General features: G+C 42.3%; 1 protein-coding gene across 1 annotated transcript in view; it reads right to left on the bottom strand.

Annotated features, from left to right (window-relative positions):
* LOC137914472 (succinyl-CoA:3-ketoacid coenzyme A transferase 1, mitochondrial-like) overlaps positions 1 to 11,588 on the bottom strand; it is a 29,787-nt gene extending 18,199 nt beyond the window's left edge. Inside the window, exons 1-7 of the mRNA XM_068758010.1 lie at positions 11,484 to 11,588; positions 10,751 to 10,859; positions 10,078 to 10,168; positions 8,882 to 9,017; positions 8,134 to 8,283; positions 7,942 to 8,048; positions 6,710 to 6,770 (exon numbers count right to left, since the gene is read on the bottom strand). Of these exons, the coding sequence (XP_068614111.1) occupies positions 6,710 to 6,770; positions 7,942 to 8,048; positions 8,134 to 8,283; positions 8,882 to 9,017; positions 10,078 to 10,168; positions 10,751 to 10,859; positions 11,484 to 11,588 (759 nt within the window). The remainder of the gene's footprint in view (positions 1 to 6,709; positions 6,771 to 7,941; positions 8,049 to 8,133; positions 8,284 to 8,881; positions 9,018 to 10,077; positions 10,169 to 10,750; positions 10,860 to 11,483) is intronic.
* Between the last annotated feature and the right edge of the window lie 1,441 nt (positions 11,589 to 13,029).

Below are 13,029 nucleotides of genomic sequence, written 5' to 3'. Positions count from 1 at the left end.
CCACTCAGGACCATAAAGTGATTTTCAACTCTTTCTGGTTCCTTCGGTCGGGTTATGGCAAGTCCCTGATGCCTCACGGTGAAAAGGAGGCCAAACAAGATGAGATTGGTGGCGCAATAGAATTGATAGAGCAGTCCCACACCGTTCTCTGGAGGGCTCACTCTGCCTTTTGTGAGAATCGTGATTTCCATACACATCCTCATCAAGGAACGCTGATCACATCTGATTATAAATTAGCAAAGAAGTGAGGTTGCAGGAGAATCGCTGCAAATATCTGGTGGCATTAAATCCAAGGTTTACGCTGAACTGATTGAACCCGTTTTTTGTCAAATTGTATGAGACCTTTCCCGTTTGCTGGTCTCTTTATATGACATACAAACAAACAAACCGTGTTTTGGCTCAATTTTCAATTAGATGCCTAAGTAAGAGCACAATAACAGGCTCATGCAATTTAAATGTTCTGCGCATATGAAAAAGCCTCCGATGCTTTCATCTAGGTGAGGCGACCCAGCTGCACTGCCGCTTAGATGCAACTCAGACAGGAGGATCAACGGACGAGGATCGATGAATCATTTAAATATAATGATTAAAAACACAGACAAATGAGCAGGTGTGGCAAACGAGTAAAGAGGCGCATGCACGCACACACACACACACACATTGATGGTCCTTTTTCTGCACAGGGATTTTCACATCAATAAGAACTGGGCAAGGCATGAAGTGAGCTGGTAGGAGGATAGAAGGAATCAAAGTGCTCTCTAGGGACAAAACCAGTTTAATTTCTTTTATTTATTTATTTTTGTACCTTTTTAGACTGTGGAGCTTTGTAAAATCTTGTTAACCCCACACTGATTGAATCACATTGCTCCCAGATTCCAGGAATAAAACCACCAACAGCTGCGCCGCAGACAGTGTTGTCTTTTCTAACCATGAAAAATAAGGTGCTGGAGATATGCCATGCTTATAACGGTTGTGCTCATCCAACACAAAAATAAATAGTGCTACGTTTACAGTTTAATGACTCTTTAAAAAAAATATTAATTTAAAAGCAAATGTGATCAGTCGATGAAAAATAGAACCATGCAGAAAAATTAAGAAGCAGAATGAATGCTCTCTGAGAGACGGCATTAATTTGAGCAGATTATAGACCGTCTGGTTTACATTCCAGTCGGTCAATTAATAAACAAGATCAATTGTTTGCGCCCCCCAAAATGGCAATGATACTGTAAGTTAAAATGAATTTTGGCAAGCCAACATCTCATAGCGGCTGCCATGTTCATAGCACTGCTGATTATAAAGGCAGCAGCCAGGATGGATTTAGAGCATCCGAGTGATGGGTGTAAAACTAAACGGTGGGGCCATCTGGTCACTGTAGTCACAGTCGCTCCTCAATGTTTCCTCCTTAAAGATCAGAAACAGGAAATGTAGGTCTTACATGATTATATTAGTGTGCCCCCCCCCCCCCCCCTTTTATAGCTGAAAAACACTTATGCCTCCCACCTATCAATATTATAATAAATTATTAAATGTGGTAGAACAGAATGGGGATTTATTTTTTTCAATAATGTGATGGAGTGTTTTCGCTAGGAAAATTCAACCGCTAGAATGTGGCAAGATGATAATTGGCCATTTTTATTTCTGACCAAGGTGTCAGGTTGACCCACTTCTCTTATAACTGACCTTTATTAAACTGAACTGCATACCATTTTTCATATTGTAGTTCAATTTGAAATCATATTATCATATGCCAGATATTGCAGATTGTAAAACTGAAGTCAGTAATAATATACGTACAGTAATTATGGTGTTTCCTGAGCTAAAAATAAAATCCACCCGGCCAACGTTTTATTTGTGTGCTCATATTTTGTGCACGAATTAAGATGCAATAGTCGAGAGAAAGAACGGCACGTCTCCAACAACATAGCATGAGGATGTCAGCAATGCCACACTCATTATCCTGTGTATTTTTAGCCTCCCCATCTTCCTCTCAGTGAGTTTCTGAATTCGGGCAATTGGCCATATACTGCCTCCAGTTTCGGGGCTCGTCTCTGGCTCTATACTCTAACCCAGAATACTCACAACACAAGCAAGCTGTTCCCTCTCAGTGGAAGCTCGGATGGTCTATGACAGCTTCTACGACATCGGGCGCCAGCCAGCCAATGCGAACCTTGACAGCATTACAGGAACTAAAAATACTTTTCTCACAAATAACACACACACACACTGCACAGATATCTGCACTCCCAGCCAAATCCTTACTCTCTGAATAACGCATGAAGCTCCGTGCAATGTGCTTCAGATGATAGGCAGTCTGAACTTTGAGTATACAACATGCACCCTTATTTTATGTTTATCAAGAGCACAGATTTATGCACCAAGGTTCATCGAAATAAATAATCTTAATATACTTTCAAAATATTTACTTTATTATTAATGTAACTCAACCAGCAAAGCAGACTTTCAGATATCAGAAATATTTCCACAAGTCATACTTCTTTATTCACCAGAGTAAATTCATGAGTGCAGCTATTGGTCACGTCTCTCTTTTTTTTTTTAAAGGCTTACAACAAATAAATTGTGTTGCCCTGTCTCGCCATCATGTATTATTTATACACGAATTGATCCGAGGCCTCACGTCTCAGTATGGTCCTGTTGGGATGTCTCAGCACATTATTGACCCTCTGTTTGACGGAGACACATCTGTTGCAGCAAGTGTCTTGCGGTTGTTGCCCCAACAGTGATGCGCTTACCACCGTTTGCTCTTGGAAGGTTTCAGCTCATAAATAAAATAAAAACACAGAACACGGACTTTGTCGCTGTCTAATGCTATACAGGTGCTCCTCGCTTACCGACGTACTCATTTAACGACAACTGGGGGGCTACGACGGGCTTTTTGGAATGTAAAAGTATGTGTTTAACGACAAGGAATCGCTGTTACAATGAGCGGAATGCACTCGCAGCGGAGTTATGAGTGTGTACGTATGTGCAGTATAAATGGCCTAGACGTATGAAAATATATATTTTTTAATTCATTCATCGATTTGTTTTCATGTCCGCTCTATCCGCCTTCCGGCCCTTAGGTGTTGCTGGAGCACATCCCAGCTTTTCTATAGGCAAGAGGTGGCGTCGCAAGCACACCGCTTTTTTTGATGATATTCATTCTGCAACTTCTGCACATTAATTCATAATTCGCTTCAGGTAGGAAATGATGGCGAGAATGAGTGGCTTTCTAATGACTTGCCAACAAAAGCTTGAGTAATGGAAGGGTACTGAAGGGCACAAGTCAAGAAGAAGGCACAACAACTAACAAGTAACATTGTTGTGAAATAGTATGAAAGGTGTGGGTTACTAGTACCAGAATTACCTTCAGGATAAATAAAGCCTCCATCCATCTACGTATCTAATAGGAACTATAGCAGCACACACTGTAAGCAATAAACGAGAAACATTATCTACACGCTAGTTCAAATTCACAATCAATGACTAAAATCCAATCCGTTTGAGTTCCCTTTTCTAAATATGTAGTTTTCTGGCTGCTTTTGTGTCGAGACAAATGTCCAATGGAGGCTGAACCCCCCCCGAGGCTAGAGATCATTCATATTCAATCAGGCCTCTATCCCGGTAAACAGAACGAAATGCACTCGCACATACATTCGTTCGACTCATGCGCGACTGCTTGGTTGTGCGTGCACACCAACGCCCACAGCAACGCTGCACTGTCACGGTAACAGAACACAGTCGAGTCATTTACGGTGACTGATGGTTGAACGACAGTACAGAAAGCACCGCTTTGATTACGCCTCTGGTGCATTGTAGCCCACAATGCACTGGGATCTAATCAATATATCTGCGATAAAGGAATATCTGGACCAGCTGTGGAACATTCGACAATTGAATAACAGGATTTGGTAGCCTAGCAACCGTGGCCATTGCTGGTGAGGATCTGGTACTTTCCAAAATGCTTTTTTTTGTTATCTCATGCAGTGACACCCCTTTCCTGCCGCTTGTAGTTTACATTCAGCACAAACATAAGTGGGGGGGGGGGGGGGGGGGGCAGTAGGAGGATGGAAATATTCATTCAGTCATTTTCTAATGCTTTTTCCGGGTCATGGGTGTTGCTGGCGCCTATCTCAGCTTGCTGTGGGCGAGAGGCGGGGCACACCCCGGATGCATCGCCAGCGCATCGCAGGGCCACACAGAGACAGACGACCATTCACGCACAAGCTACGGACAATTTGGGGCAGCTAATTTACCTAATTTGCATGTTTTCGGAAACCAGAGAAAACCCACGCGGACACGGGGAGAACATACAAACTCCGCACAGATAGGATTCGAACCCGTTACCTTCTTGCTGTGAGGTGACAGCGCTAACCAGACTAAACTAAAATGACCTGTTACCATGGAAACCGCTCATTCATAGATTCCAACTGTATTTACATTTTGATTAAGTTACTGTGTATAGTTTGTAAGATATGATCCCGACAACGATTACAGGCCAATGGACAGATTGATGCTACTCTGATAATTTTAATGTTGGGGGGCAGGGACGAGGGGGGGGGTGCAAAACTAATTACACACATAAATAACCAGAGATTGTAATGAAATTATGACTTAAAATCTGACAGTCCAGTTTGATATACTGTTAAATTAAAAGCCAATAGGACGGTGGTTGCCAATTGTATACAAGGATTCCGTGTTGCTGACACAAAAATAGTGACATACAAAATCTTCAAAGATGAGGCTGCACTCATGCTGCAGTTTGACACAAACTCACTACGGCATCACGTATTAGAGGGATTCATTTAAGGTGGAATGCAAATGCAGAGCTTTCCTTCCCCAAAATAACATGATTTGTGTCACACTCTGGAGCTGAAGTTAATTGACTGGCATTAATTCCTTTACAAAAATAGGCAACTTTAATGATGTCTTCAGGCTGCAAACATGTCTTTCACCAAAGAAAAGAGGCTGTTGGTACAGTGTCCTTATTTGAAAAATCAAGTCAGGCAATCAGTTCTGTGTTCCATGCCACTCTTCAAAGGCTGAGAAGTGTACGAAACTTTTCTCAGCCTTGTTAACTGAAGTGTGTCAGGTGAATCGTGGAAGCTTGTGATATTGTGGGATCTAAACCTCCCTTTTAACTTGTCGTCTCTTTGTTTCTGTCTCTTTCTTTTCTATCACTCCTGCCACGCCTGACTGTAAGCAAGAAGAAATGCCCCAAAAACTATTTTAGAAACGCACCTAGAAATTGAGAGAAAACGTCTCCAGCCTACTTCTCTAAACCCATTAAACAACTGTTTCATCCTGTCCACCCCCCCCCCCCCCCACCCCCTCAAAAGCAGATGATTTCGAGTGCAGAAAGTTCAGCATTAAATTCATCCAATTATTCTGGCATCTCATGAAGTGGCGCTCTGTGCAGAGCTGCATATCATTCATGTCTCAACCGTCTATGTCTCACGCATTCGTTGTTGCTCTCGCCGCTCTCGTTATACCTGCAGAAGGAAATTGGGTAATTTCTCCATAAATTAAATTTGGAGAGAAGCGACATCCATCACGGTCGTCATCAGCAAAATACTCTGGATTTTGGACAATGAATCTATTGGAGTTTCCACATTTAGATCAGACACTTATTCAGCAACAGCAGCCCAACTTCTCAGGTCCAACAACCATCATATAAATCGCAAATGCACTTCGTGGAACGCTGGTAGATGTGTGAGGAAGGCTTCACTACTGATGTATTTTTAGACGCCACCTGTGTTTTAATGCGTCCAACGTGTAGTTTTCCCTCCCTGCTGCTCTGTGAATCAAACAGCATCTACATGGGAGGTGTGAAGCATTTTGTGTGTTTGTAAAGGGGTGGCGGGGGAGAAGATGCACACACGCACGCACACACACACACACACACACACACACACACACACGGCTGTACGATTTAATGATGGACAAATTGAAAGACAATCGGTGGTAATCAGGCAGCCGAGGGACAGCAGGACATTCTCACTCCATTTTTGGACCCACAGACGGAGGATAAATTCTGATAAATGATCATCTATTAATAATGTTGGAGGTTACAGGGTTACTTTTGGAGGAACGGCAGCTATTAACAATTCGAGGGACATTCTTCAGCCCACTATTACAATCTGGCATGGAATCGATCGCCCATTTCTAACACTGCTTCTGACCTTGAGGGGGGTTCAGCTGCCTGCCTTGTCATTTGAGGACAGTTGGATTCGGTACCACTGATTTGAAATGTGTTTATTTGAGTCACTGGCAATATTGTGTTTTGGTGACTAGCAGATTAGAGTGGTTGGGGTCAAATGCTTGAATTCTTTACCCGATAGAGCCAGTTTAATTTGCTTGCATCACCGTGTGTAATGACAATAAAGTGCTATTCTATTCTAAAATGTGACCAAGTCCAGGAGGCTGTTCCAGGTGTTGAAAAATGGATCTAATTTGCACAGCACGTGGAGTGCATGAATTATTTGTGTTTCACTCCAGCCGTTTATCAAATTTTTACACTTTCCCTCGAGGCTAAAGGGGTCAAAATAACTCCATTTGAAAATTGAGTGAGTCAAAGTAGATATAATGCATGAAAATGGGTAAAGGACACCTCCAGTGAACACACTTGAGGTGCTGACTCGTCTAACTGATATGTATCAGTGGACACTTTCAAGGATTGTAAGCAAATCACAGTGCTACTGGAACTGCTTACCTCAACTATGGTGGTTTTGGCTGCCTTGCACATGGGCTGGTTGAAGTTTCTGGCTGTTTTCCTGGTACAAAAGAGCAAGAAAGACGTGATTTAATACAAGCAAAAGTTGAGGAAATAGAGCCTAGATTCCGAAAACTTTGGGCTACTGTGGAAAACAAAAACAGGAAGTGGTTATTTCCAGCATCCAGAGCTGGGATAGGCTCCAGTATAAAAACAGCGCAAAGATAACGTCACAGAAGTTGGAGAAATCTCCACAAATAAGAGGCAAGAATGAAGATCAATACTTCCCTGCATTAACAACCGACAAGAGTCCATAAAGTATACTGCACTACTACTTGAAAAACAGTCAGTAAACACATCTGAACAATGCATCCACAAAATAATGTTAAGTCTCTATCATGCAAAGAGTAAGTATTGCATCCACAACATCCTCACGCTGGTGTCCTCTGGGCTAAAGGCAAAAAGACTGTTAGCAGCACTAAAGTCAATCACTGATGATGCAGCTGATGGAAGAACCTATGGCCTGGGTAACTTTCGTAATTTATGCAGGCACCATTAATGCTGGAAAAAAATAAAGGTTTTGTAAAAAAAACAAAAAATCATGCCACCCAGACGACGCTTTACAAAAACACGGCTTCAGAGTAAGAGTCCAAAACTGACCTGCCCCCCCCCCCCCCCCCCTCCCCCCCCGGAAATATGTGGTGCTGTGGTTGCAGAACGACCAAGGTCATTCATCGATAAAGAATAAGATGAAATTCTTATTCAACAATTAGTGTCTCCCCCCAAATGCTTGCTGAATGTTATGAACAGAAAACGTGAAATGGAATGGTAAACGTGAATTTTCCCAAACATGTTGCAGGTATCAATTTAAGAATGTAAATGTTATAAATACACAGTATATAATGAAAATTCCAATTTGAATTGCAGATGTATTATTATACAGAGAAAGACGAGGGAAAACAGAAGCTCTGTATTATCCCTGAGCTGCCAGTTTACTGAAAGACACCGCCCTCTGGTGGAAGAAGACTTCACTCCATCCACATCCATCAATTTCCACCACTCAAATAGGTTACTTATTCAATCAGACTGCCTTACAAATAAATAATAACAAGGATTTCCATGAATGGGTGCAATGATTGTTTACATCTTCGTAACAAGTCTGGTGTTTGAATTGTTATATTTGGAAAAAAAACTAAATATTTCTTTCTGTGAATTCCAGTTTCATCCCATACCTGAAAACAATGTTTCCAGCCTTGTCAGCTTTCCATGCCTTGACTAATGCAAAGTCTCCAGTGATGGCCTTTTCCATGATATAGTGTCTGCCATTGAACTCCTTCACCTGCGCAGTGTGACAGCATATTAAAGGCTGAGCATGTTCTAATGGCGTTCTCAACGTGCCAAAGGAAACCAAAGTCACCCTTCACCTCTCTCTTCTCGCTGGCAATAGCGATGCTACCATCTGTATTGTACTTGATGGGAGAACCGCCTTCTTGGATCAGCGTGCCGTAGCCAGTGGCCGTGAAGAAGGCCGGAATTCCTGCACCCCCGGCCCTGATCCGCTCTGCAAGAGTACCCTGTGTAGAAGACAGGTGAATATTGATATATATATATATATATGAAAAAAGACTGATGTATTAACGGGGGATGGGCCGTTCAAGTTATTACATAATACTGAGCACTCATGTGAATTGGTTTAACTTGAGTGTTCTTAAAAAAAGACTAAAAAAGTCCTCTGGACTTCACAGGAGCCAACAGCAGCAGCATTCAGCATTCTCATAGCGAGCTTGCAAGTCTTTTCTGCTCTCGTAAAACACACGGCAGCGCATCCGTTCCACTGCTTGCTAGTGAGGTGGTTAAAGATGACCCGTTATCCGTCTCGCTGGTTTCTCCCCGTGCTCATAATGTTTCATCTTCAAACTAATTACCTCCGCCGAGGCCCGAGTGCTTTCCTAGTGAGTGAACGTACTATTCATACACAGTTTTCCAAATGCTAACCACTCTTATCTACTGGTCACCATGCTGCATGAAAAGATTGAACGTTATCTCGTGCAGATCTATGATTTTTGCAATATGGGTCAATTGATCTAAAATATATATTTAACAAATAGAGTACAATACGGTGGCTGAAGACTGACATCCAATCAAAGTCGCCCCACTTGTTTCCTGACTGACCTGTGGTGTTAGTTCCACTTCCAGCTCCCCGGCCAGATACTGTCGTTCAAACTCGGCGTTTTCCCCGACGTACGAGGAGATCATCCTCTTGATCTGCTTCGTCCGCAGCAGCAGGCCCAGGCCAAAATTATCCACTCTGAAGAAGAGACAGGCATGCAAAGTTCAATGAGGAGAGTGCACAAACCGATCTGTCGACCTCTAGCCCTGTTCCCTGGCAGTTCCCTCATCAGCATCCTTCTACCGATATAGTCCCCGTCTCTCCTCTGGACACGTCCAAACCATCAAAGTCTTTGTCTTAACTTGGTTAAGGTCATAAAACAGCTTTAATGAAATATCGCCTTAAAAAAAATAATATCGCATAAAATTTCTTATTAATCACAATTTCTGATGAAGGTATCTAGACCCAATGTGTGCAGGATGCCAAAGAAAAGAACACACACACACACACAACACTGGCTAATTAGAACACAACATAGGTTATGCAATTATTGTGTGCATGGAACTGGTGTGTAAATAAATGCTTTGTGCGAGTACTAAAACCCAGTCAACCAGTAGCTATTAACCCTTTCATGCTGACTCTCCTATCTGTCCTGAGGCAAACGTTAAACAGAAAGTTCCAGGAACTTCAGCTCGGCCACAGATCAATCATATTTTCTTGCTTACAACCACAATCCTTCAATTTCATACTATGCTGAATAAAGAGCCTGCTGTATTTGGGTCCTACAAAGTCAAACGCCAATGCATCTCTCTCTCCCTCTCTCTCTCTCTGATCAACCAATCGCAGAGAGACACAAAAGGAAAATATTTCCAATAATGTCACAAATTCAGTCTCACCCACTTGGCGAGGAGACCTTTTTGTAGAACACGCAATTGGGGAAAAACCAGTTAGATATCAAAATGGTGGAGCGACGACTGTTCAGGGGAAATGTCCCGGCTTAAGCAAACAATCAAAAAGAATCAACATTCAACAAAAATCGAAGTCCGCTTCAAAAATCCAAACGTGTCTTTGACAGACATGTTGTCACAGGTTCACACCCTGCATCCTGATATGGACGGACGCCACAAGCCCTTGTCAGGTTGGTCCCAAATTCCCTCCACAGAAGTGTTGACAAATGGATTTTTCTTTTCTTTTTTTTTTGAATCTCCACCCAGGCATGATATGTCTGGGTGGAGATTTGGTCTCTTCCACACCTTACCCTGCATTGTTGCTGACAGCAGTGAGACCCTTCACGCCACTCTTTAGCAAACTGTTGATAAGATTCTCTGGGATGCCACATAATCCAAAGCCTGTGGGGGGAAATGGCAGCAAACAAAGAAAAACAGGTATATAGGTGTAACAGGTATATAGTATTGTAGTAACTGTTGGCTCAATAAAAAATTTACTATATGTGTATAATGTGTTTATTTCAGTTGTCACAGCAAGAAGTGTGACCCTGGAAAATATTTTAAATTGATTAGGCTTGTAGGGGGGGGGGGGCAGCACGGTGGCACAGTGGGTAGTTTGCATGTTCTCTCCATGTCTGCATGTCTCCAGGTTCTCCAAGTTCTTCCCATCAACACAAACATGCAACTCAGGTGGATCGGACTCTCTCTTTGTTCCCCGCAGTCATGCAAGAGAGATTTGAGCTTCATGCACTGTGCGTGCGTGACCTGGATGACTAAACCTCTCCACAAACATTTAACAATGGCACTCCGAACATGCGGTGGAATCCGTGCGTGCTCTTTATGTGGATGCCACCATGACAGATCCTTTGGTTATAAAGTGGTCAATGTCCACACATTGCTGAACGTCTTGCAGCAGAAAACTAAACCGGTTTTTCCAGGACTGAACCCAAGGTGCATCCTTTATGATTTTGTCTGTGATATTACCTCCCACCAGAATTGTGGATCCATTTGGGATATCTTTAACTGCATCAGCAGGATCCGAGTAGAACTGCAAGCTTCGCTGGCTGGAGGTAGAAAAGTAACAGCCACAGGTCTGCAGGGAACAGAATACAAAGTTGGAAAACATCCTTTGTTTTCCTGAACATGCTCAAGCTGCAATGAAAAAAGGCTGAGACGACAATGGATGGACAGAATTTATAGTATATATAGTATATCTTTTAACACATCACTTTTTCCGGAAACACCTTTTTGGCCAGTTGTGTACATGACCAAAAGAGATGCATCGATGCAGAACAGGCAGTATTTACATCACAGAGCCGGTGTTTATCTTTGTTTGGGAGATCATTATGCAAATAGTATGATACTGTCACATTTAAAAACAGCAATGCAGTCATATTGAACCTAATAACTACGTATGAAGGTCCAACTATGGGTTTGACCAAAGTGCCTTTTGCGTCAATGGTCCATGCAAAACATGACCTCGAAAACCTGCAACCAAAATGTCTATTGCTGGCTCGATGAGGTTAAGAATCTCTGGGATTCGAAAAGTTCACTTGAGGGAAAACTACCGACAATTAAATTCCCTTTGTTCTGAAAAGTTCGACCTCGTGTGAAAAAAAGTCTTTATAATACAATGACCTTTAAATCTAGCCGAGCCTTTTCTCCTTTCATATTCATTATCCTTACACCCGGTGCTCTCTCCGTTTAAATACCTCACCTTGTTCGATCTGGGATATTCCAAGGTTAATTTGACTCTGCTAAAACCTGAGAGGTTTCTCAAGAATATATCCCGCGCTCTGTGTAACGCCTTGAAGGCAGCCATGGTTAATCTAACAGCAATCTAGATTAACGCCGCAGGTTCTCTGGCCGAAGAGCGGACTGCGCTGGACTGCATTTTACATACGCGCTACGTCGACACCGAGGCCCGCCCTCCTCTTCCTCTGATTGGTTGCGCATTGTTAATGACGTTCTAACTTGGCCACTCACCGCAGCCCGTTCACAGTTGTGTCGATGACCTTTGCACGACCGGAAGTGTTTTGCTGCTAAGCCACGCGAGACATTCCCGTTTTTACTTGGTGCGCGTTGTCAGGAACAAAATAAAAGTATCGTAATACGGAAACAGGAGCATAATTCGATTCATTTTGACTATACATTTGAGTTTTAACAAATTAGTGGATTTGAATCCGTTTTAGCGCAATCGCTTCTGCGATATCAACAATGTAATGAGTGCAATTTTAACTGAACTATGAGTCCATTCTGGCACTTTTATTTATTTACATCATCCGTAACATCTAACCTTTGCATGGTTCGGGAGCCTTGCCCATCTGGAGAAAGGGGAGGGGGGGGGGGGGGGGGTACATCCTGGAAAGGTCACCAATATGTAATAGAATAGTACTTTGTCATTACACACAGTGTAGCACTGAAATTAAAGGGGCTCTGCGCAGTGCACTGCAGGTCAAAACAATACAAATACCTACAACGGATAATGATAGGTACATATTAAGGTGCAGAGTGAAAAATTACACAGTTATTGAGGTAATTGTGTAAGGTAAGGTAAGTCCTTGATTGTGATGTGGATGAGTTTGATGATGATGATGAATATATGTATTAGATAGAGTGTTAGAGTACAAGTACAGTCAAACAGTAGCATGTATTACAGTACAAGTACAGTCAAACATCCTGTCTAAGAGGAGCATTTCAAAAAAGCCCTTGCGGTCTTGTTTCCATTGAAAGTCTTTCGTACATAAATCATCAATGTTTAACAATACCAATAAAAATAAAAATAAATTACTCCACAGATGCAAAATAACAATAACTTAAGAAGACACATATGTACAACGTAGGTGGACAAAAAAAAAAAGGGGGGGGGTATTGATCCGGAGAGAGTCGTGATGACTATCTCCGTTTCTGCCCCCCTGAAAGGTGAGTTTTCAGGGCCGTTCTGAAGGAGTCCAAAAAGTTGCATGTTTTGAAGGCAGGAGTCAAACAGTTCCACCCTTGGGGGGCAGTATTATAAAAAGATGATTTAAGTCCGAAAGGAGGCTGTAACCAGGTTGTTGTTTGAGCTCCCTCTAGTGTTGTGGCTGTAGGTGTCACTAAATCTTTATTCAGGTTGCATGGATTGAGGGGCCTGAGGGCGGAGCTGCATTAACTATTTTAAATGCCAATCCCATTTTGAGTTGTTTAACCCTGTCTTCTACCCTGAGCCAATTGTTAATATAATTAATTGTTATATAAGGTTAGTAAGTATTGGAAGGTTGGCC

This window comes from Brachionichthys hirsutus, unplaced genomic scaffold (assembly GCF_040956055.1).
Source record: "Brachionichthys hirsutus isolate HB-005 unplaced genomic scaffold, CSIRO-AGI_Bhir_v1 contig_694, whole genome shotgun sequence".
Classification (NCBI taxonomy): Eukaryota; Metazoa; Chordata; class Actinopteri; order Lophiiformes; family Brachionichthyidae; genus Brachionichthys; species Brachionichthys hirsutus.
The sequence above is the reverse complement of the archived record's forward strand: the minus strand, read 5'-3'. Positions and strand labels throughout refer to the sequence as shown.